Source organism: Crinia signifera, chromosome 5 (genome assembly GCF_055691185.1).
Source record: "Crinia signifera chromosome 5, ASM5569118v1, whole genome shotgun sequence".
NCBI classification, from domain to species: Eukaryota; Metazoa; Chordata; class Amphibia; order Anura; family Myobatrachidae; genus Crinia; species Crinia signifera.
Window position 1 is genome coordinate 200,601,051 of NC_139221.1, and position 25,948 is coordinate 200,626,998.

The 25,948-nt window shown below is 42.9% G+C and overlaps 1 protein-coding gene across 1 annotated transcript in view; it reads left to right on the forward strand.

Annotated features, from left to right (window-relative positions):
- Positions 1-25,948, forward strand: part of ELP2 (elongator acetyltransferase complex subunit 2) — a 159,478-nt gene that overhangs the window by 90,939 nt on the left and 42,591 nt on the right. The window contains exons 13-15 of the mRNA XM_083188429.1: positions 7,338-7,526; positions 17,025-17,094; positions 25,490-25,585. Of these exons, the coding sequence (XP_083044555.1) occupies positions 7,338-7,526; positions 17,025-17,094; positions 25,490-25,585 (355 nt within the window). The remainder of the gene's footprint in view (positions 1-7,337; positions 7,527-17,024; positions 17,095-25,489; positions 25,586-25,948) is intronic.

Genomic DNA, 25,948 nt, shown 5'->3' on the forward strand with positions numbered 1-25,948 from the left:
CTCCATGAAGGAAAGGGTCAGGTAGGCAACCCTGAGATAGATTATCATCTTCTAGTAGGCCAAAAAATCTCGTGACAGCTAATGGAGTCGTGTTTTTCTAAGCCTGACGTTTTCTTGGATGTGGGAGAACTTAATGGATGTGAAGATATAATTTTCATAATAGTGAAAGGAGATGGGTGTCCAGGGGTAGATGACCTGGTCAGAGGAGTCCATCATGTTTTGGAATATAAATATCCTAAAATTGTAGACTTTCTGTGTTTCCTCATGCAGAATGTCGGTTTCTAGAGATTGTAGGTCAGATATACTGACATTTTTTCTTCAGGGACTTTGGTTCATAAGGAAACAAAACTTCCAATCAATGTTTTGGATCTAAAAGCAGTTCTAAACTCATTGAAGGAACCACAGTCTCTTATGCAGGGAAAAACCCATAAAAATCCAGCTGGAAGCTTACATAAATCATCAAGGAGGTACAAAGAGTTCTCAGGAGGTGAAAACAATTCTCTCATCATCAATCTTGAGAAAAGATTCATGTTTTAGTGTATCTCCATTCTTTATCCCGGAAATATAGTCTTTATCCCGGAAATATAGACTGTTAAATCTTATTAAGTAAACTGATGGACAATAAGTCAGTTGCACAGTTTGCAAAATGCTATACCAAACTTACCCTTTATTCCTCGCTACTGGGCGTACTTAAGCATAGCGCCACGTAGTGTACCTTATCAGCGTTCGTGATGCTCTCGTTATTCCCTTATGGCTGTCTATGTTAACAGCAATTTACACACTTAAACTATGTATATACACAGTATAAATCAATGATACAATATTACAATAACATCTAACATTCAAACGGGAAAACAAATGCAAGTACAGTCAGCAATATACAACTACACCAATACAAAAAGTAACAGTTACCATCATACATACGCAGCACTTCCTGGGCCAGGAGTCTGTAGTCGAGCATAATGAGCTCCTAGCCCGGGGAGCAGTAATTTAAAGGGAAAAACAATAGGATCCAGCTGGTCTTCCATTGGTCGAGGGGTCAGCTTTCACCTCTTCTGATTAGCTTAGTCCAGATGCACACTTCTGTCTTTGTTCGATGCTCATCACCTTGCCCTAGGGGTCCCGCCGAGAAGCTGGTTTAAACTAATTATAATATGTCCTCTTTCTATGTGGCAATACTTTTATTATTATTACTGTAGATGTGTATGGTAACTGAATCACAAACACACGTGCTGCAAGGATGTAACACAGGTGTTTACTGGTACACTTAACAGAAGGTGGAGGTTGCGTTCATAGAGGGCATTATCAGACTGTACCACGTTGCTATTTGGACGACCTGCAGGATGCTGAACCACTGCCATTCTGTCAAAACCTTGCTTGGTTTGCATACGGACTGGCTGGCCTTGAGACAGTGGTGGCAAGCGGTATGCTGATCTGTCATAAGAAGCTTTGGCAACCATTCTGCGCTTGCTTGATGGTGTCCCATACCTGTGGCTCTACTTTGGGTTGCAGGAGCTGCTTTGCCATTGGGATGCCTGTTCGAGTGCGCCGTGCTAGTAAGCATTGTGCAGGGGATGGAAGGCCATCTCTGGGCGTGTTTCTCAAGTTCAGCAGTGCCAAATATATGTCTGATGATCTCGTGCACACTTTTCCATTAGGTGCTTTGCAGAGCAGACTGCACGCTCCGCCAACCCATTGGACTGTGGGTAGTGTGGACTACTAGTGATGTGCTGGAAGTCCCATGTATTTGCAAAGTCTTTGAACTCTCTGCTCTTGAACTGCATGGCATTGTCAGTGATCAGCTGTTTTGGGGTGCCATGTGCTGCAAAGTGTCTTCTCAGCTGTGAGATTACCATGTGACTTGTGGTGGTGGGCAAGTAGTTTATTTCGAACCATCCTGAATAGGAGTCAACTTCCCCCTCCATTCCAATAAATCAGCTGCCAGAATGGACCATGGAAGATCAGAAATGTCATGGAGCAGCTCCCGTGGCTGGTGTGGATGTAAAGCATTGCAGGGTGCACAGAGTGAAACAGCACGGTCAATGTCGCCATACATGGAGGGCCAGAATGCGGTTTCCCAGGCCCTACGCTTGGTGGCCGGCATGGCCCTGGTGCATCTGCTGAGTATATGACATTTGAAGGGCAGTCGGGATCACAAAGCGGTGACCCCCCAGGATGATACCATCAGATAAGGTGAGTTCATCTCTCATACAGTAGAAAGGGCGAAGACAGTGCGGCAGTTCTTAGAAGAGGATGGCGAACCATTGAGGATCACGGCAGAGAAGGCACTGGGAAAGATCATCCGCAAGTATGGCAGCACGCAGCTCTTCCAGCCGCTTGGTAGGGAGCACCTCCACATCCATGACCTCATAGTCATCCTCTGCATTGTTCATGTCAGTGGTAGAAAGGAAGGCTCTAGATCAGTGGTTCCCAACCCTGGTCTTCAAGTACCCCAACAGTGCATGTTTTCCAGATCTCCACACAGAATCACAAGTGATATAATTAGCTCCACCTGTGGATCTTTTAAAATGTGCCTGAATAATCTGCTGGGTGACCTGGAAAACGTGCACTGTTGGGGGTACTTGAGGACCAGGGTTGGGAACCACTGCTCTAGATAGAGCATCAGCAACATACATTTCCTTGCCTGGCTTGTAGACGACATCCAGGTTGTACCACTGCCGCTTGAGCATCATGCTCTGAATACGAAAGGAGGCAGAGTGGATGGGCTTCTTCAGTATAGTAATGAGGGGCTGATGGTCAGTTTCCACTGTGACAGGATGGCCATAGATGAAGTCATAGAAACGGTTGCAGGCGAACACAAGTGCCAACAATTTTTACTCCATTTGTGCATACCTGTTTCAGTATCGGTGAGAGCCCTTGAAGTAAAAGCCACTGGTCTGCAGTGTTGGAGGCACACGGCCCATAAACCACTCTGTGAAGCGTCGGCGGAAAGGACAACTGGGTCATGCATGTTGAAGTATTGCAGGACTGGTGGATTTGTCAGCATGGTCTTCAATCGATCAACAGCAGCCATGTGTGTGTCCAGCCAACACCATTCTGAGTCCTGGTGGAGCAGCTGGCGTAGAGGCACAGTGGTTTCACTGTATTGCGGAACAAACTTGGATAAGTAGTTAGTCTTCCCCAGGAAGCGCTGTCGTGCCTGTTGGTCAGCTGGAAGCGGCATTTGCAATTAGGCAGTGACCTTATTCGGGTTTGGTTTGACACCTTGACTGGTGAGCACATGGCCCACGTACGCTACTTCTCTGACTGATCTTACATTTGTCTGGGTTGAACTTGAGGTTCAAAGCACGGGCCCGTTCCAGCACCTGGTGCAGTCGCTGGTCGTGTTCTTCCACGGTGCTGCCCCATATCAGGATGTCATCAACGATGATGTCACAGGGATAGCCTGCAAACTGTTGCTCCATGCAACGCTGGAAGACCTCACTGCCCGTAGTGATTCCATAGGGCATGCGGAGGAAGACATACCGCCCTATCGGGGTCATGAAAGCAGTGAGCAGGGATGAGGCTCTGTCCAATGGGATTTTCCTGAAACCGCACTTTGCATCCAGAGTGCTGAAGAGTGTGGCATCTGGCATGTCAGCAATCACTTGCTCGATGGTGCGGAGAAGGTGATATGGACGTAAGATTGCTTTGTTCAAGTGTACTGGATTAATGCAAAGACGTACAGTCCCATCTTTTTTTCATGCGGCCACAATGCCAGACACCCACTGTGCTGCTTCCTCTATGGGGGCATTGACACCCAATTGAGTCATTCTCTGGATTTCTTGGATAATTTTGTCTTTCATTGCAATAGGGACCCTCCGCACAGACAGTAGGTACAATGGAGTCATCTGGCCTCATATGGTACACGACTGGAAGCTTGCCAAGTGTGCTGCAATCAAATAAGTCCTGAAAGTCTTTCATTTCCGGAACGGTCACCTGTATTGCATGTACATCAGGTCCCAATTTGAGAAGGCCTAGCTTCATACTATCAGGGAGGGCCAACAGTGATTTAACCTGCTGATCCACAATGTGGAATAGTAGATCAGCACGGGTAAACTGTATCTGTGTGGTGCCCAGTGTGGTGATGATTTGGCCACCATATGCTATCAAGTTGATCCTGTCCTGTGGGTTTATCTGTGCAGTAGGATCTATTTCACGCAGTTGTTTGTAGGACATGACATTGAACTTCGCTCCTGAGTCTGTTTTGACTGTGGCCACCTTGTTCGTGTGCTTTGCTTTCCCCTTGATAAATATTTCACCCTTCTCATTCAAGTAGTCTACACTGTCACAGACTGTCATGCGGGTCACGTCACACTCTGGATCCGATTCCACCTGGTTAATCGGCTGGCATGAGCGACTATAGCATGACTCAGACTTTTGCTTTTTGGAAGCTTGATCTTTTGAGTGGCAGCACCTTGCAAAATGATTCCACTTGCCACATCCATTACACCGTTTATCATATGTAGGGCAGCTTTGCCTGCCAGGAGGGTGCTGTGCTGCACAGCTCCCACATGTGGGTGATCGGTGTGGAATGGCCGCCATGACAAACACCTCAGCGTCATTTTTTTAGCTCCCTTATGCCCTTTTCAGTCTGTTCATGTAGCATACAGATACTTATGGAAGTTTCTAATGTGAGGCCCTTTTCCCGCAGCAGCTGTGCACATACCTTGTCGTTGCATATGCCGTACACAATTCTGTCACGGATGAGCTCTTCTGTGAGGATGCGAAATTGCACTTCTTTGCGAGCAGCTTTAACGTGGACGTAGGACTGTATGGTGTCGTCACCCTTTTGGTTTGTGCTGTTGAAGATATGTCTGTCCATGATGACATTCTTTACCGGCTTGCCGATCTCGTCAAACTTTGCAAGTAGGATGTCAGGATCCTCTCCGTTTTCTCCATCAGCGTATACTAAAGCATCTGACTTGTCCACGGCGTCGGTGCCTGCGAGGTTCAGCAGTGTGTATGCCTGGACTTTTTTTGATTTGTCTGAAAGACCGGCTATGCAGTACATGTGCCATTCCCTTTTAAACCTCAGCCAGTTGTCAGCAACGTTTTCATCAAATACCAGAGGATCTATTCTTCTCAGACAGTTTAAGACATTTTAATACTGACTTTTGCTAAATACAACATATCATGGTCAGTTGTATTGAGAGTGTTAAGAATGCATCTTTATTTTTTGCAATTCTAAGAAAAGAGGTTGGCCAGCATCCCAAAAGACCGTTGGATTATGGCCATACTTCAGTTTTCGTATCAGCGAGCTAGACCACTTATTCTAGCGGTGCTTGCACACAGCTATACAAGTGTCTCCTATCAAACTAATCCACAGGTTGCACTTCTCTGTGATATTTTTTTTTTAAGCCAGAGCAGGCTCAAAAAGAAATGACCGGTATGTAGCATGCCTAATGAGTGCTGTGACCCATCTAAAGCATAGGTCAATGGCTCCCAACCTTTTGATTTATGGCACCCTGAAATATCGCAATTTTGTTCACGACGTCCCCCTAGTACAAAAGTTTATATAATATTATATTAAGTAAATTGTGTTTTAATTAGATGTAGGTTTCATTATGTGGTACTTGTACACCTGGGTACCACGGCACACCGTTTTGGAACCACTGGCATAAGTCTGTGAACTTATCAGTAAAATATTAATGTAAAGATCATTAAAAAGGGTCTCTGGTGAAAAAGGGACAGGAATTGACTATCCCCAAGCCGTAAATCCTGAGCTACCACCATTTTTCACTCTTGTTAACTTAACAGGGATAATTGAATTTGACCCTTTCAGCAAAAAGATGCCTGGCGCTTGCAGATTTGCATGGGAACGGTCCGCTTACTCAGGCCAGGCATCTCCTGTTGTGTGGCATATTGAGGCTTTGCTATGTTTGAGGATCCTTCTGGGGTTGTTCTTTTCCTGTAGGATCATACACATGTACTATATACATGCCTATATCAGGGCTTCAATGAGTTATACATCTTCCGATATGCAATAAATATATATATGCCATAAATATGAAATCTAGGGAAAGCTTTGATTTTATGCATGCTAAGTAAACGTTAATATGCATCCATTTCATTTGCTTTGTAAATTAAGCACTTCTACATTTATCTTCTCCCAATTTTGGATCTTTATAATTGAATAAAACTAAACCTGTTACAGTTTTGTTGAGTAACTATTTTATGCCTGAAAAATCTATTCAGAGGGTCTGTGAAACAGCTCAGTTTGTTGCTAAGCAACAAGCCAGCATGAAAAAAAAATTACGTGAATTTCTTTTTCCAAGGGGCATCTCAGTTGGTCTGCAGTATGAGGTGGATTGTTATTGTTGTGCCACATTAGTAAGAACCTGCTTGTTGCCTTCCATGACACATAGTTAAAAAGCTATTCACAGGTCATTCTGGGCAGCTGGCAGACCTTCATTTTCCCATTCTATCCCTGTTGTTCTACCTAGAATAATGTAGTTATGGAAGGCTACATGCTTCTAATTCTAATTCCTGTTGCTGAACAAAACATAATGTACGGTGGATGTTGAATTACATAAAAACATAGCGGTTTCAAAAGCAGCATCGAGATCTTGCTTTAAATACTGAGATATTTTACATTATGGTGATTAAAATTATTATTGGTCTGGGGCACTGTCCTACAGAGGCAAATGCAGACAAGAGGAGCAAATACATTTTATGTTTTGCAAATAAATCATGCAGTAGATAGACTCATGTATTTGACATAAGGCTATTTTATGGAAGATGAATAAAGAAATACTGATGTATAATAATTAGCTGAGCATTCAGGTTTGATACTGCGTTTAGAACTGGCACAATCAATGTATTTTTCAGCTATGCATTTTATCTGTATTCAGAAAATCATCTTTTGAAACAACGCACAGTGGTGTCACTAGGGGGGTGTGGACTGTACCTTCGCCGAGGGGTGACCGCAAAATGCCACCACCTTTCAAAGTATTGTAGTCGACACTGCAGCCACAGCAGTCTCCGTCAGGCAGCGCACATCTCCTCCACCCCCGGACTGAGGAATTTTGGGTTTGCCCGCAAGGCTGTACCCTCGCCCATGAGCTCACACCCTTTCACTGGCACCCGAACCTCATGGCCATATATCCCAACTGTCCCGACAATGGGACAGTCCTGCTATTTGGAGTCTGTTGCACTGTCCCTCCTGTGGCTGGCAATGTACTATGGACGGGGGGGCGTTAGGGGGAGCCAGAGATCACCGCTGCTCTGCAGATAATTATAACCAAATTAGATTGTGTCCATATATATTTTATTCTTTTTTTTTTTCATATTGCTGCAAAGTGTTTAATAAGAGTTTTTTTTCTTTTCACAAATAGGTAACTTGGCATGAAATTGCAAGGCCTCAGATCCATGGGTATGACATGCAGTGTATAGCCATGATTGGAAGGTTCCAGTTTGTGTCTGGAGCTGATGAAAAAGTTCTCAGAGTGTTTTCTGCACCAAGAAACTTCATTGAAAACTTCAGTCAAATTTCAAATACTTCGGTGGACAAACTTCTTGTAAATGTATGTCCCAAATCATGTGCAATGTTTGAGTATTTGCCATATTTCTGCAACAAAAAGTCTACAGGTTTCTTGAATTCTTGGGGGGGTTTTGTGACAATATGTCACACAGGAGCGCTGATATTTTCAATATTTTTTATATTTTTAATTGTTCTAGACAGGAGGACTTTATTCTAATCTGGGTTTAAGCTGCTGCCCCCTATATTCAGAGGTTTTTGTGATCCTCTGGTGGAAAGCTTTTTGGGGGTAGAAAATTGGTGAATATCACCAACTTCTGTTTATAGGAGGCGCAGCTACACCCAGAACAATAAACACAATTTATGTATAATCAAAATATAAATTTATTTTCCATATGTACCATAAAAAACAATTTATCGAAGTGCACTTCTAACATAATAGACATACAGGACAGACTACATATAACATAGAATTAATCTAAAACCATTATGAGGCTATAATCAATGTATAATGAGGCTTTGGTAATTAAGGCTTTTTGGATTATATGAGGCAATGGATATAGTTACCAGTCCCGCATTAAGAGAGTCAATCTCATCTGTGACCATATACTGTAGTTTTAGGATTACTCCTTCCTGGTGTGCTTTTGGCAGTCTTCTCTTTGTGGGGTATAAGTGCCCCCTTTAATTGTATCCAACTGGACTCCACACTCCCAGGCTCAGATGTCACTCAGGTCCATAAAACAATCACAGTCTCTGTTAGCCCAATATGCAGTGGGTTGTAGTTAACAGCGGTACTTGGCAATTGAATAGAGGCTCACATACACGTTTCTCCGCCTCTGGTGTGTCGGCTGCTTCCTCAGATCAGATCTTGAATTCTTAATTCACAGCCAGGAATTAGAGAAGCTCCCAAGACCAGCCTCTGCTATTTACTTGATACAATAAGAAGTCCAGCTCTGGAAAGCGAATGTAGTATATTTTGTGTTTATACACTGTGAAAATTGAAATATAATTTAATTGATAGAAAATCAAATCGATCCCAAATGACAAATTATTGTTATAAGGATGGTGATTATGGGAAGACATTGGGGGGAGGTGTGTGCAATCCAGGATCATGGCTGTCGATCCCTCCCGACAGCCGTGATCCTGGCCCATTTGTGGTATGATTGACTGCAGAACAACAGGTGGAATTCAATGTCCCGCCTGCTGATCGGCGCAAAGGGGGCGTGGCCGCAAAAAGGCGTTATGGGCAAAACGGGCCAGGCAGCTGCTAAAGTCAGGCCCGTTCTGCCGTGATCCCACAGCAGCAGAAGCACCCTTCACCACGACGGACCTGCTCTTTCCTCTCTCTGGCTCCTATACAGCAGGTGGGAGCGGAGGAGGGGTTGACGACCGGCTGACGACCGGCAGCACTGCGCTAGAGGGCAGACGTTCTCTGGCTTGTAGGCTGCCGCGCATGCGCTGAAGAGGCGGCTTTCTTGTTTAAAAAAAAAAAAAAACGAGCATAAAAGGTGAAGGCTGGCGGCGGCTGCGCGGGCCACATGAAGAGAGAGGTCTGGCGGGCCGGATTTGGCCCGCGGGCCTTGTGTTTGACACCCCTGCTCTATACCTATTAGGCCCCATGAATCCTCAACTTGATTTTGGTTTATAAAGGTTATCCACTCAAAAACCTAAAAAACAAATGTAGTATTTATTTCCCAATCAATGCCAAAATGGGCAAATATCCATTCAGCATTCAAGGATGCCATTCTGACTCCCTGGATGACCATTAATGATGCTCTACTTCAATAATGATACTCTACTTCAGTTGTACAAAGAGGAAGAAATGAAGTACAGATCTGTGGTGCAAGTAAATATTGCAGTCCAGTACCCCATGGAGTTCTTCACTACCCTCGCCTCTCCTACCCTTCAAGTTTGGCGAGCAGCAATTTCCCTGCTATGTTTGCTTTGCAATGACTATCAACAAGTGCCGTCGCTGAATATGGATTGACATGAGGGGAAAAACTGGTTCAGATCATTATTTTTTTGGGTTCTGCTTGACTTTAAAATCAGTTAGCACTTTGTAAATGACAGTAGTGCGAAGTGTCTACTGCGCAGTATAAAATTTGCTACCTTGTAAGATACACTGTGCCATAGATTTACTTTATTTTTAATTTTTTTTAGGTTTACTAGTTATCACCAGTAATTTATATAGTGGCATCATGTTACATTGTGTTGTACATAAAATAATAATTCGATTTATTCCCTCTCTGTTTTGGTGTACAGTCTACATTATTTTTAACAAAAACAAACAAACATACACTGCAGTCAACTTTCTTTACCTGATTTTATACTGCTTCCAGAGCCCACGGAGAAAACCCATAATAAAAATGGGAGAATACACATAGACCCTTATTCTGGTTGACTTGCAAGGCTACGGAATTTGCAGCCTTGCAAGTCCACCAAACGCTGCCCGCATGGCCACTCCCCCTCGCACACCGTAATCCCCCTCAGGCATGCAAATGGGTGTTTGGCATAAACATTCATGTGCAGTCTTGCGTGTGGGAACAAAATCATTCAATGGTCGCTGACCATCGAATAATTTTGCAAGAGCTTCCAGATCTGAGACACCTCTGTAGTTTCTCAGATCTGCGGGCGCTCTGTGTGTGCTGACATCAGCTGCCCACCCCCCGCATCATCAGGGAATTACCATGAAAACTGGAGGTTCCAATGGGCGCATTTGCTGGGCCACGCCCGCACTGTTGTGTGCGAGCTCCTGGTGAATAATGTTTTCGCCATGGCTGCTCGCACACAGCATTTGCACATGTGCATAAATAACTATCCGCAGTCACAAACGATCGCTCCCCTGCGAGTACACGCAGGGGAGTGTGTAAATCAGAATAGGGGTCATAGTCCACTTTGATGTTCCTGTTGAAATGCGCCAGCTATGCTAAACACTGTGCCACCTTGCTGCTACTTTTAGTGAATTGATAACATAAGTTCATATATAGTCTGCCTAAAAACAATGTTTTTAGAATATGATTTCTATTGTTCCCCCAAAGAAATGTTCCGTTGAGCTGTCAGAGTCCTCTTTACATTTAAAAATCTGTGTTGACAGCTGCTTTCTTATTCATATGATAACCATAAGGAATGATTGGATCTCAGTCATGCTGTAGGGGCTACAGGACAATGGTCTTCAGCAATACAGTAGTACAAGAAATACAGTAGATGAAATTTGTTTAAAAATATATATATATATTTTTTAGCCTCAAAGTAACCACAGATCTGTTTCATCATTCCTAAATAAATTAAAAACCATTTTTAATGTGTTTAATCTTGCTTGATCTATTATTCTAACTAGTGTCCCTATATTGTATTTTATCAGTGGTTACATATTTAGTATTTATTTAGCTTCTTTATACATTATCAAGGTCCTCATATACAGTATGTGACTTTGTGTGTCCTTCAAGTCTCATCTGCTTCATTTACTTGGCTAAATTGTTTTCATTTATTTAGATTAAATTAATTGTAAATTGAATACAGGGTTCAGGAGGTAACCATTAAAGAATTGATGTCATAAGACCATTTCATACATACAGCATCATAATCTTGTGGACATAATTAAATTATCTTTCTATATAAATAATATGATATGGGCCACTATCTCAGCAATACAGGCTTGTTGAAGAATGGTATGATGAAACATAAAAAAAGTCAACTAGTTTTGTTAATATTTTTTCTTGTACCAAAATATCATTATATGTGTCACGACTAGGAGTTTGTGGACTCAGTCATGACCCGTGGTGGTCTGGTGGCTGGTGCAAACGGTCACACTGGATGGCTATTGTGGATCAGTCACAGGCTGCAGTACCGGGACGGGCTGTGTTTGGGGAGCTGGAATTGTAGCGGGTTGGATATAGGACCTGCGCATAAACCCCCTGGATGTGAGACTTGGCTGAACTTCTTGATGAGGGCGCGGAGTCTAACTGCCCAGCGGTCTTCGCCAGGGACCCCCGCAAGGAGGTTTGGATTTCGCTACGTCTGGACAGCAGGTCGCGGCCCCTCCCTAGAAGTGCTCACTGACGGTGAGAGGTTGCGCAGTTGAGGACTTGATGTAGGAGTTTCTGGTAGGAAGGCAAGTGGGATGAATAAAAGTCTGACTGGCTGGAGTATGACTGGGATGACCGGGTAGACCTCCGTAGAATTAACGCAGGAAATAAAGGAACTGAACTTGCCGACTTGGTGTTGACACTCCGACTGTATAATGGAAACCAAAGGCCGACTAGGCTTTACTACAGGAACAGGTCACGGGAATAACTGAACAGAAATGGCCGACTTGGCGTTGACACAGGAACAGGTGATGGGAATAACTGAACTGAAATGACCGACTTGGCGTTGACACAGGAACAGGTGACGGAGATAACAGAACTGAAATGGCCGACTTGGCATATAACAAATAACTGAAGAAAACCGAGGATAAACACAGGAACTAGATGAGCAGGAACTGGAGCAGGAATAGGACAATTTGTGGACCAGACCGGGAGCTCTGGACCAGCCGGACAAGCAGAGCCTCTGGGAGCTGAACGCTGAAGACTCACGCAGGGATTCCAGGAAGCAGGCTTGAACTGCACAGAGCATCCAGCACATGCAGCAGGAAGACAAGTTGCTGAAGGCAGTTTCTGGGTCTGTGAGCAGGATAGTTAACCCCCCTGCCTTGCATTGATTGGAGGAAAGGACAGAGGGCATTCTGCAAACTGAAGCAGGAATCCAGGAGCTTTCAGTGTGAATTTAACAGGTGAGCAACAGGGAACAGGACAGCAAAGGGTTACAGGTGATTTCAGTTTTAGACTGGATTCTACGCAGCTGCACAATCAAGGAGCCAGCAATGCATAGACTGACTGGCAGCATGAATGCAGACAGAACTGATTCAGACTGAGACTGAGAAACCGCAGAATCACAAGTCATGTAAGCTTGAATAAGCAGATCCGTGACAGTACCCCCTCCTTCAGGGTGGACTCCGGACACCTATGCCAGAACCTTCTTTGGAAGGAAGCTCAAGGTCAACGACGATGCTTTTTCTTCTTCTTCGATGAATTCTTGGATTTTTTTGAGGAAGGTGAAGCTTTAGGTTCTGCAAAACAGGCATCAGAGAGCACAGGACCTCCCAGGAAGGGAGTTGCATCATAATCAGAATCATACTCTGAATTTGAGTCTTTGTCTACGGTCAGGATTGTAGACCTCTTAGTTGAATTCAAACTCCCTCAAGGACCACCGAGGTAGCATGAAGCGGAAGATCCAATACATATGGGTATTGACGAGGCAGATTCCTTTTCAGAAGATGATCCTGGAGAATTGGGCAGTCCAGAGGAACCAACACAATGGGTGGACATGGATGTGTACCCAATTCTAATGTCCATAGATTCGGGTATCGATAGATAATTCTTTGAAACCTTGGAGGTTCTAATGCATTGTTGAGATGGCTCGTAATCTTGGATGGATGGCAAAGAATGGTCGGTTTTGGCCACCGGATGACTTTTAACTGTAGTGGTGGAGGAATTCTTCCAGGGAGTCTTTGAACCAAACCTTTCCACTACGGCCTTGGAGAAGGATGTCAGATCTCGAAGTCTGGAGTCGTTAGATTCATAAAGCGGACTAGCCCACTCCAAAGCTTCTCCTTTAAATGCCAAAAACAGGTAACTGACGATGTTGGCTAGCGTGAGACCAGATGAAGGTTCGGTTTCCAATACAGACAAATATTGGTTCACCAGGGCTTCATAATGGACAAGATCACCATCAAAATAGATGGGCGAATATTCTCTGCTTGAATCTTTAAATGGTTTTGATGGAATTGGGGCTTTGGAAGGCTTCGGCTGATCAAGAATCTTGGACTTTTTAGGAAAAACTGGAACCACGGAAGCCTCAGACAAGGCAGTCACATTGAGTGTTTTGTGAATGGCAGACCCCTCGGATGCCTTGGGCAAGGCAGTCTGCACTGGAATAACTGGAATAACCTCAGGCCCGAAGGCCAGGGCATTAGGAACCTCAGGCCCGAAGGCCAGGGCATTAGGGACCTCAGGCCCGAAGGCCAGGGCGTTAGGGACCTCAGGCCCGAAGGCCAGGGCGTTAGGAACCTCAGGCCCGAAGGCCAGGGCATTAGGGACCTCAGGCCCGAAGGCCAGGGCATTAGGGACCTCAGGCCCGAAGGCCAGGGCTGTAGGGACCTCAGGCCCGGAGGCCAGAGCAGGTGTGTCCTCAGGCCCGGAGGCCAGGGCAGAAGAGTCCTCAGGCCCGGAGGCCAGGGCAGAAGTGTCCTCAGGCCCGGAGGCCAGGGCAGAAGTGTCCTCAGGCCCGGAGGCCAGGGCAGAAGTGTCCTCAGGCCCGGAGGCCAGGGCAGAAATGTCTGACTCTCCTCCAGGGTCTCTGGTATACAGGACCCCCACCTGGGACTGGACACTTGGAATTGCCCCCTCTTGGAGCTCGACACCTGAATTCAGACCCTCCTGGAGCCAGACCCCTGGAATATCCCCCTTCTGGGACTGGACACCTGGATTCACCCCTTTCTGGGGCTGGACACTTGAAATCCCATCTTGGGGCTGGACACAAGAAACCCTCTTCTGGGATTGATTATACTGAACCCCCTCTTGGGGTTGACGATGCTGAACCCCATCTTGGGGCTGACGAGGCTGAACCCCATCTTTGGTCTGCGTGCAATGAACCTCTACTTGAGGCTGGAGATGAACCCTTTTCTGGGGCTGAAGAAATTGAACCCCCTCCTGGGGCTGGAAACAGTGAGCCCCCTCATGGGGCTGGAAACTTTGGACCCCCTCCTGGGGTTGTAAATTGCAGACCCCCTCCTGGGGCTGGAAACTGCAGGCCCCCTCCTGGGGCTGGAATTTGTGTGCCCCCTCTTGGGGCTCAGGGTTGCGGACCCCCCCTTGGGGCTCAGGACTGAAGACCCCTGCTGGGGTTGAGGCACAAGGCAGCCCTCCTAGGATCCGCAACTCAGTCTCTTCCTTTTGGGGTGTAAATAAAGGTACCTCATATTCAGTAGCGGACACAGAGACCTTCTGTGGATCTCTCTGGACTGTAGCAGATCCACTTTTGGTGAGGATGATCCTTGTTCTAGGACTCCAACTATGAACTTGTATCTTTCTCTGAGGCAAAACTGTGGGGACCTTCCCATTACTAATCTGACGGAGTGAACAGTCTTCTATAAAATGGTCAGAGCCACTGCAATAGAAGCACAGGTCTAACAGCCTGCGCCGCTGACGTTCCTCCTCAGACAATTTGGGTCTTGGCCTGCTTCGTGGACCTTCCTCTCGTTGTAACCGCAAAGGGTTCACAGAACTAGATGTAGCTGAGGCAGATGAACTTTTGAGCTCAGGACCACTGGTGAAGGGTGTTAAGGAAGCAAAAGAGTCACCTAAGATGACAGAAATCACAGGAAAAATTTTGGTCAGAATTTCCTGTAACTGCTCCAGCAATTGATGTAATGTCCTTAAATGTTCTGCCTCTCACTGTGTAGAAGTCGGGGGGAATCTACAACCCCCACAAGAGGAAGGCTTTCCCATGGGAAACTCACTCTTCTCAGAAGCCAAAGTAACCTTGTTTTGTGTAGAATGATCATGGAGAGTAGGATGAGGTGGGGCCAGATCACCTGATGTAGTGGATGTAGATGTGGTGCTTGAAGTGTCCTTAGCTGGGAAAGATTGTCAAACTTTACAGGAACAGCTGCATAACTCATGCAGAAGCTTCATGACTGGTGATTGCATATCCTTATTGCACACTGACCAAACACTTTGGTCACAGACCAAGTCCATGTGCCTTCAGCAAACTGTCACGACTAGGAGTTTGTGGACTCAGTAGTGACCCGTCTGGTCTGGTGGCTGGTGCAAACGGTCACACTGGATGGCTATTGTGGATCAGTCACAGGCTGCGGTACCGGGACATGCTGTGTTTGGGGAGCTGGAAGTGTAGCGGGTTGGATATAGGACCTGCGCATAAACCCCCTGGATGTGAGACTTGGCTGAACTTCTTGATGAGGGCGCGGAGTCTAACTGCCCAGCGGTCTTCGCCAGGGACCCCCGCAAGGAGGTTTGGATTTCGCTGCATCTGGACAGCAGGTCGCGGCCCCTCCCTAGAAGTGCTCACTGACGGTGAGAGGTTGCGCAGTTGAGGACTTGATGTAGGAGTTTCTGGTCGGAAGGCAAGTGGGACGAATAAAAGTCTGACTGGCTGGAGTATGACTGGGATGACCGGGTAGACCTCCGTAGAATGAAAACAGGAAATAAAGGAACTGAACTTGCCGACTTGGTGTTGACACTCCGACTGTATAATGGAAACCAAAGGCCGACTAGGCTTTACTACAGGAACAGGTCACGGGAATAACTGAACAGAAATGGCCGACTTGGCATTGACACAGGAACAGGTGATGGGAATAACTGAACTGAAATGACCGACTTGGCGTTGACACAGGAGCAGGTGACGGAGATAACAGAACTGAAATGGCCGACTTGGCATATAACAAATAACTGAAGAAAACCGAGGATAAACACAGGAACTAGATGAGCAGGAACTGGAGCAGGAATAGGACAATTTGTGGACCAGACCGGGAGCTCTGGACCAGCCGGACAAGCAGAGCCTCTGGGAGCTGAACGCTGAAGACTCACGCAGGGATTCCAGGAAGCAGGCTTGAACTGCACAGAGCATCCAGCACATGCAGCAGGAAGACAAGTTGCTGAAGGCAGTTTCTGGGTCTGTGAGCAGGATAGTTAACCTCCCTGCCTTGCATTGATTGGAGGAAAGGACAGAGGGCATTCTGCAAACTGAGGCAGGAATCCAGGAGCTTTCAGTGTGAATTTAACAGGTGAGCAACAGGGAACAGGACAGCAAAGGGTTACAGGTGATTTCAGTTTTAGACTGGATTCTACGCAGCTGCACAATTAAGGAGCCAGCAATGCATAGACTGACTGGCAGCATGAATGCAGACAGAACTGATTCAGACTGAGACTGAGAAACAGCAGAATCACAAGTCATGTAAGCTTGAATAAGCAGATCCGTGACAATATGGGGGGTATTCAATCCCTGCCGCTATTTCCGATAGGGGAAATAGCGGGGGGCCCCTACTCAATACTGTCATTCCCAAAAGTATTGAAGAGGCAGATCGACAGAACGCACCTGACTTTAGAAGCAGTCGGGCCTGTTTTGCCGAAAATGGCAGTGGATTGTCGAGATCACGGCTGGATCTCAACAATCCACAGCTGTTTTCGTGGACACACCCACATTTCATCGAATACCACCTGCCGATAAACTGGCGAGCAGAACAAAAATGGACCAGGATCCCGACTGTTGGGGCCCGGGATTGAATACCCTCTTATGTATATTCATCTTAACATTGGTTATTTAACTTAAAAATTAAGCATTTTTGGGTCATGGATAAACTAAAACCATTCTAAGGTATTTTGTAACCAAATAAAAATGTAACCATTGTTGTTTCCAATTGAAAATGTATTTGTTTTGGGGTTATTTTTGCATGCAGTATTGACTATACACTTCTTTATTATTGCAGGAAGACACCAATATTCCTGAAGGTGCTACTGTTCCTGCTTTAGGATTGTCAAATAAAGCAGTCTTTCATGGTAAGGTTTTTGATTTTATGATCGTTTTGTTGGGGTATGGTGTTTGTTTTACTTTAGAAGCCAACCTTTTCAAGTAAAAAAAACCCTCCGGTTTACAGATTTGGACATTTTTTTTTTTTAGATATCAGATTGAGTTACTTTAAGGTTTGGATTAAGAACTGTTACAGTGATGATGTTCCACTTCCAGTGTACATATTGTTACAGCCATCTTGTTCCTTTGTATCTGTAATTAATGTTGGTAGTGTTGCTTATTGGGGACCATTTCTGAATAATATTAGCAGGGTTATAGAAATGATTTAACTACTACATTATAAATCTGCTGGTGTTTATATATAATAAGAGTCACTAGAAAACCAAAACAAAGTGTTTTTATAAATTTTTGTTTTGGGTTAGTGTGAATTTTATAAGAGGACATTATTGGAAATGTCCTATTCCTGTTTTAGAGAGTTTTGTCAGGCTAGTTTAGCTCCTATGAAGTTACTTCAATTAAAATTTTGTATGTTCAGGGTAATTATTGGGTGGGGGTGGGGGGCAAATGAGATATCTTTGAAGCACTGTTTTCAACCTTCAATTTTAAAAAACCAGCCTGTAACATGGCAGGCAGTAGATTAATGGCTGGTACAGTACTTTATCTCTGTCCACTTTATATCTCTCATAGGGCCAGATGTATTAAGCTTCAAAAACTGACAATGTGATGAGTGATCATCAACAGCCAATCAGCTCCTGCCTGTCATTTTTCAAACCCAACATGTAACATGACAGGTAGGAGCTGATTGTTGGCTGGTTGTTGATTTCTCTCCATTTTATCACTTTTTGAAGCTTGATACATCTGGCCCCAAGTCTTAAGGTGCCCATACACTAGTAAGATTTATCTTCAGATCTGGCTGGTTGGAGCAAAAACATGGTTATGGATGAATGACAGTTTGTCAGTTTTCCAGCATTTCCAAGCAAATGGTCAACTGTCATTCGCTCTCATCCTTAACCATGTTTTTGTTCCAACCAGCCAGATCTAAAGATAAATCTGCGTGTGTATGGCCACCTTTAGTACACAGTCCTCTATTTATGATATGTGACTTGTTCACATCAAGGTGAGGGACTCCTCAAATAGTTTTTATATATAAATGTGTTTTTGTTACAGTATGTTTTACCTTAAATACAGAAATAACTTTAAATGGTACATACAGTAGCCATATTAAAAACACCCGTCCAATGAGTTTAACCTTTCATAAATTATGTTAATCCAAAACAATACCCATACAACACCCCACTTGGACAGTTGACAAGTTAGCCATTCAGCAAGGAAAAAAAGAATCTTCGTAAAATGGTAATTGGATAAAATCACTGCATCTATCAACCACACATTCACTCTTTTAAATATAGCTATAAAAAAAAAAAATTCTTGTATAAAAGGCTTTCAATCCATTTTAATGGATTTGATTGGGTTTTTGTTGGCCAACAGTCATTATGTAGACAGCATAATGTTTGCATGTCTAGAATATTGACCATAGTGTTTATGGGTTCAGAATGTTCAAAGGCAAATAATGTTGACCTCCCCATTTTAAGCCTAACCATAATATTTTGCAGGTATTTGTGTGGTGATTGTCGATGTAGTGATTGTCAACATGCTCATTATACAGTATTTACTATTTTAGGGACTTTAATATCACTACCTCCTTCGGTACAAAGTTACACAGCTCAACCACCCTTGCAATACAGGGAAGCTTAGTTTTAAAATGTGGAGTACGACATGTAAAGTTAATAAAAATCAGAAAAACCAAGCTGCAAATACTAACATAACTACACTAAGCATTTTCCAGAAAACAAAACAACTTAACTACACAAATAGTTACCAAAAAGAAATGGATAAACATGCTCCCACTGTCATGTGTCTTCAGTGATAATGCTTTCATATAAAATACTTTTAGCAATTGTTATTTCTGATGTATGGGCGCTTTCTTCAATGTTGAAGGAAGGTGCCCATACATCAGCAATAATGGTTTCTCAGATCCTGGGATTTTTTTTATTTCAGCCTAAATACATTTTCTCCAATCTTGCCCACACAGTACAGATTTCTTTCAGTGATTTGACAGATTTTTTTTCCATCATAAGATAGCATCTTTACATCTTGAAAGTGCCCATACATCCCCTCACACAATTGCCATTTTCCTAGTCACATGGAGAAGATTGAAATGATAGGCAGTACTACAACTATTCACCGCCCACATTCTACTCTTGAACTAACACCGCTGTGAGCCCTTTTTTAATAGATATAAATTCATAAAATAAAATTATAGGAAGAGGGTCCATTACCTAAAGCATAGCTAGCCCCAAACTTTTGGAATTGACACTGGCTTTAAAAATATGGGGTAAAAATTAGTCCCCCGTATTTTTAGAACCAGCATTGGACTCTATTAGCAGATTGCTTTCCTAGCTGTCACAGCACTTTTACAGTTTCACAGATGGATCTAATTAGCTGTTTTACACATGGTTTAGGCATATTTTAAAACCAGGAATGTTAAAAGCCTGTTGTATGATATCTGTTTAATTAGGTTCGCTAATAATGAATACCAAAGACCTTTTTCAACAATTTATAAAGTTTTGAATTACTAAGCTTTTTGTTCCTTTACATCAATAGCTATCATCATTGGATTATGAGTTAGAACCAGGATGTAAAGTGATTGGGAATTATGGGGGAAATGGGGCGGGGCCCTATTTAGTGCTGTCTTCATTGACAGCATGGAACAGGAATCTCGTCAGAACGTGCCCAACTTCACAAGCAGTCGGACATATTCTGCCGGGAATTGACGATCTGCAGCTCGCCGATTCCCAGCCACTTCTCACGGCCACGCCCCCTTCTCAACGCTCATTTAATCCCGCCTACAAAATCTCAGTTGAGCAGAACGGGACAGGGTCATGGCTGTTGGGCCAGCCCGACAGTCATGACCCTATTTCGAATAACCCCATAAGGCTGATAGTAACTCCTTATTGCTGTTATTTGTTGATAGGAAAATGTATACATCATGGAAAAAATGCAGAGTGTCATAAATATACTCCTAAACCTTGTAATGTTCTACTGTATGTCCATACTCAATGCAGGGGAAGAAAATGTAAAGTAATCTACTGATTTAGTGTAATATGCAAAGCAAGGAAGAGCAGATTCATTTAATACACTTCAAATCTTATTTTGATAAGTCTACTCTTTTTACACAAGCTAATGATCAATCTGAGAAGTGGTGATGGGTCCTTTTAAAAACCTAACCATAATAAACTACAGTTGCAATATAAGGATTTTTTCACACAATATGATCCCATGTTAATGAGACTGTATTAATTAGCTGTTTAAATGACTGAGTACACTAACTCTGTTTTCTTTATCTTCACCTTTTCTGTATGAGCTAGGTATAAATTGTGAAACGCCACAAAATGATCTTGTCTCCAGTTTGCTACTGTACAGTTTATAAAGACAGCAATTTTAACCGAAAAGATAACACATTATAAACGTTAGGGCATAGTGCCAATCTGTAGTCTTCAGGGAAACCCAAAAGGCAATTCAGTGATTGCTTACTGGTTGTTAGTATGCTGTGACTTGGTGTGTAATGTTGAGTGAGTTTAAAATCCTACTGTGTGTAATGTTATATAAGTATTTTGATATCCAACATTATGGATCTGCTGTTGTAAGAAAATAATAAGGAAAAACCTATTATCACATTTAATTTCTTGGTTTAATCAGTGATTTCCAGTTCTACCATAGTGGATGAAGCAGTTTGTCTTTTGGTGCATTCACCGTCACAGTGCAGCTCCTGCAATAACTGCTCACTTTGCAGGGGCTTTTCCTCCTCGAAACAGCTCCCTGACGCAAATCGGTGCCAGTGGTGATATTATTCCCTGCAGTTTGTGGTTCAGGCTCCATTTTGGAGAAACAGACTGCAGCTGTGCCTAACCATGTACCTAGTTATTCTTGCTGCTCAGATGGAAGAAATCTTTTTGGGAATTCATTATTCTCTATCATAGGTTCTCAAACTTGGACCTCAGGACCCCACTCAGTGCATGTTTTGCAGGTTACCTCACAGAATCACAAGTGAAATAATTAGCTCCACCTGTGGATCTTTTAAAATGTGACAATGAGTAATGAATGCAACTGTGCACCTGCTGGTAACCTGTAAAACGTGAACTGTGTGGGGTCCTGAGGACCGAGTCTGAGAACCACTGTTCTATGTAAATGTAGTTGCTATAACATGTCTGCTGTTGCCTCTTCAGTGCTTTTACCTTTTATGGAGCACCAATATCATCTAGTGTCCGCAGGTGGTATTGTGTCTAAAGTTGCATATACACCTGCCACCTATGTATCTACTTCTGCATTCACCATACTATATATATAGTAGGACTAATGCATTGCGAATTCTCAAATACTGTATTTGTCTGCCTTTTAAGTGGTGTTTCTACCCAGTAATCACCTCATATGAAAATGATGCTGCTTGCTGAGTGATGGCCGTCTAAATATTTGCTTATGGTATGGTAAGGGATGTGCTAACTGGTAGCCCTTATGTGACTTCTTAACGATCTCCTCTAATTTTCCTGACCATTTAATGTTATTTTCTGCTATAATCCCCAACTGTGGACAAAGACAAGAATTCCACTCCAAAAAACGTACCTGTCATTCCAACGTCACATCCTCTCAATCAGATATGAGGCCTCCTCTTCAACCCGCTGACGCTAAGCAAGCTTCAGATTTTTTCCCTACCCATTCCAGTTCACTTTTGTAGACCTTTGTACTGCATCCTACAGCTAAACTCAATCAGTGAGATCAAATACATTTTGACCTACATTAAGACTTTGCCAACGGACTTCCAAAATACCATTCATATTACAGGCCTTTCTGAAGAGGTTCCATGTTCTGGCCTAATGGATGCCGTAACAAAGGTCTTTAATGAGATTCTAGGTAATGATCCAAAATTAACAAATAGTCTTTGACAGGGCATATTGAGGCCTTAGTGCTCAAATCCCCCTCATCTCCCAGAGATGTCATTGGTCGTCTACACATTATTTTACACAGAAGGAGTGAAACAACATGCAAAGTCAGGCAACTGGATAGAGTAGACTTTATTGGAGTAATTATTTACATATATCAAGATCAATTTTGCATATATTGCAGCAGTACAGGGCCTTGAAACCATTAACAAACATGTTCAGCAAACTGCTCAGCTGGGGTCTTCCCAATGGGTAACATTCTCTAACAAGTTGAACTCTCTTCATACCCCATTCCTTCTATACTACTCTGGGTTTGCTGATTGTAAACACGTTCTGCCTCAGCTCTGTCATCGTAGCGTCCCAAATGGAGATCAATGACTCTTGGCACATTGTTCCAAATGGAAGCTGAAAGTGCACATGATCCTTCTGATTTTAAAGATTCCTGAGAGCCACTATACAACTTGCTCTTGCATACTCTCTCAGCTTTTTTATGGCCTTTTTTACTCGACCTTTCACCTCCAACATCTCTCCTAGATTTTCTAGTTCAGAATTCCGCTAAGTTTGTTGGATCTTTCATGATTACCAGCTGGCTAACTCCTGGAGGATCTTGCATCCTTCTTTCATATACCATCCTCACGGGATTTATAAGCCATAGACATATCCATCTCCTCTATGTTGTGGCAATTTATTATTCTTGTGTCTCGATAATTTTGTCCATGCCACATATGTCTCCTGTACAGTAAACTTGTAAGAAGTAATGTTATATTAATTACAGTGATTTATACTATAATTGTACAATCTTGCTAATTCATTCCCTTTGATTAAACTGCCCACATTTCTCCAGAGATGTCCTATTATCTCTATTGGGTCTCCTTTCTATCTCTTTCTTCTTCTAAAAAGTAATATCTAGATCTCCCCTTTACTCTGCAAGATGTCAAACAGGTGCACACTAAATATAAAATGCTAGACCTTTTAATATCTTTGCTATATTGCATTGGAGGTTATTAGCATAATGATGGCCATTATTATGGGCTTGTCCACCGCGTCCAGGTTACCTCAATAGGACAAGTCCCTAACACTACTCTGAGACAGGTCCAGGGCACAGGACCCCCCAGGCCAGCCCAGCAGAGCCACCCCATGGCATCACATTAGTGTGAAATTAAAGTGAAAGTAAAAGGGATAGGGGAAATTATATGTGATAAGACTTACCTAAGTAAGAGGTAATAATAAATGTGAAGGGTGCTACATATATATTAAACAAACTAAAGGGGTGATGGAAAGTGTACGATATGATGCCATGGAGCAGCAAAGCAACAGCAGCCCAAAGAGTTCTGCGCCCCAAACACAGTCCCACAGACCAACACTCAGCATATATGTATAGTAGGACTTACCCTCATAGTGCCAAGCTGAGGTGTGCAGTCTTGAATGTTGGGACTCCAACCTGATTAAAAACAATCTGGGACAGGTGGGTGGGGTGCTAGTTAAGGAGGAAGGCGTCTCTAGTTCCTTCCAGTGTGTATGAATACACAATATATAGTACATAGGGGGAGGGGCCCTAAACTGCACACCCTTGACATATGAGGTGCTACCCCTTTTGCTCTGTCAATACATGGTATCTTAATTATCCTGACTAGGCAAAATTAATGCAGTTAAAATGATTATGCTTCCCAGGCTTCTTTAAACTTTGTCGATACATGTGCCTGATTGTTGGTTCTGTTCACTCCACCTTTTCATTTGTCATTTTATGTGTTAATAGGACCTGTAAAGCATATTATATCATCCAAACCAGCTGGAGGTCTCTACCGTATTCTGGATACACACCTTCAGATTTATCTGTCCAATCTATCTGGTGGGAACAAAAATCTACCAATGTATGGGAACATATGAGACTCAACTATTTGCTCCCAAATGCTGGAAAACAAACAATAGTAATTCAGACAAATTGGTTTAAGTCAGGGCTGGGCAACACCGGCCCTCCAGATGTTGATAAACTACACATCCCAGCATGCCTTGCATCAGTTTCAGCATGGCCACATAGCAAAACTGATGCAAAGCATCCTGGGATGTGTAGGTCATTAACATCTGGAGGGCCGGAGTTGCCCAGCCCTGGTTTAAGTTGTTTGATTTATCAGATTAAACCAAACAATCCATTTTCCAGTGTTTGGGAGCAATTGATCAATTGTAATCGGTTGCCAAATTTTTGTTCCCACCAGACAGAGTGTGTGTACGCTCAGTTTAAGACCTGCCCAATGCATGATCTTGTTTATGCTTTTATTTTTTTTATTTTCTTTGGTGGCCTTGCAGCTTTAACCCTTTATCTCCTTGGTTTTTGCCTCTCCTATTACTTTTTTAGCCATCCTCCGTTTGCACTGGGCCTAAATCCTTTTTTTTTTTAAATTGTACCCCTGAGGTGATTGCTTCCAGTGTTAAACGTTTGACAAAAAGTTTTTCTTTCAACGTTAACATAAAACCTGTATAAATAGGCTGCAGTTAGTCACATTTATTAGACTAAAAGATAGTGTAGCACAAATCATATAATTTTCTGTAGTTGTGCACTGATTCAGGTTGATAGATCTACATTGCCTAGATATACAGTCAATAGATCAACACCAAAATCTGGACATGTAATAGGTCGACATGAAAAAGGTTGACGTTGTCAAAAGATCAACTTGAAAAAGTCGATTCGAGCAAGGCACCATGCCAGAAGCGTTGCAAGGGTATGTTATACTATTTAGGGTCCATGTTGACAGGTTTTGACATTGACACAAAACATGAAAAACCTGGTTTGACCTTTTCATGTATCAACATTTTTCATGTTGACTTTTTGACCATATTGACCTTTTGGCAATGACCTATTGACTGTCTATCTAATAACTTATAACTGTTGTGTACAGGTTACTGTGTTTGAATTTCCCGTCTTAACCACAGGTTGTATTGTTTTCATATTTAACATTTTCTAGAATTATCACTTGATACTTTCTGAACCCTCAGAGTATTTAAAAGTTATTTTTATATTATGCTTCCTTAATGAATGATTATCTAATTATCGGAATAGCTTGGCATCCTATCTCATTAGATGCCAACAGAGGTATAATGAGGTCCTTATGCGTAATGTAAAACTTATAAAAAGCTGCTTAACTGCTCACTTAATTTTCTCCTATGCAAGTTGTTTTGACACATTTTTGATTTTGTTCTAAATTGTAAACACTTTCCTGATTCATTAATCATACAGTCCAAAAAATGAGGGCAAATTACGTTATATGACCACTGAAATGTGTTCTGTGTACAGAATTGGGGTACGGATCAAATTCCCATTTTTTTTTTTTCATCATGGGGATTTCTTTCTTTTGCATTTATAAGTTACCACTAAATGAGGACAACACTGCACCTTATGTTAATATTAACTCTTAAATTCATGTTTTTCTAGAAAATTTGAATACAACCTCCGTTCCAGAAGAGGAGACCTCTAGCAGTGTGTCTGATCAGTATTCTAATCCGTATTTTCAGCCTTTTGTACTAACAGGTCAGTTAGCAATTGTCTACATCAATCATTTTCTGGATAACCCAATTTTTTTTTATGGTAAATGACCTATTATGCACAATTTAATTTATTGTATTACAGGCTATAATAATGGTATTCTATTCAAATTTATTCCATTACATTTTAAGAGCAACATTGGTTAAAAGGTTCTAAACCATCATAAAAAAATCTGTACCCGGATAATCTATTTAACCATTAAAAAAGCTAGGTCCATGGGTTTCTTGACAAAACCTTCTGGCTGTTTGGCGACCAGTTAGGATGAGAGGGCTAGGATTAGAGTGGTGGGGTAATTATTAGAAAACTAACCGTCTTGGTGTCAGTGTTCTGCACATCTTTATGCCACTG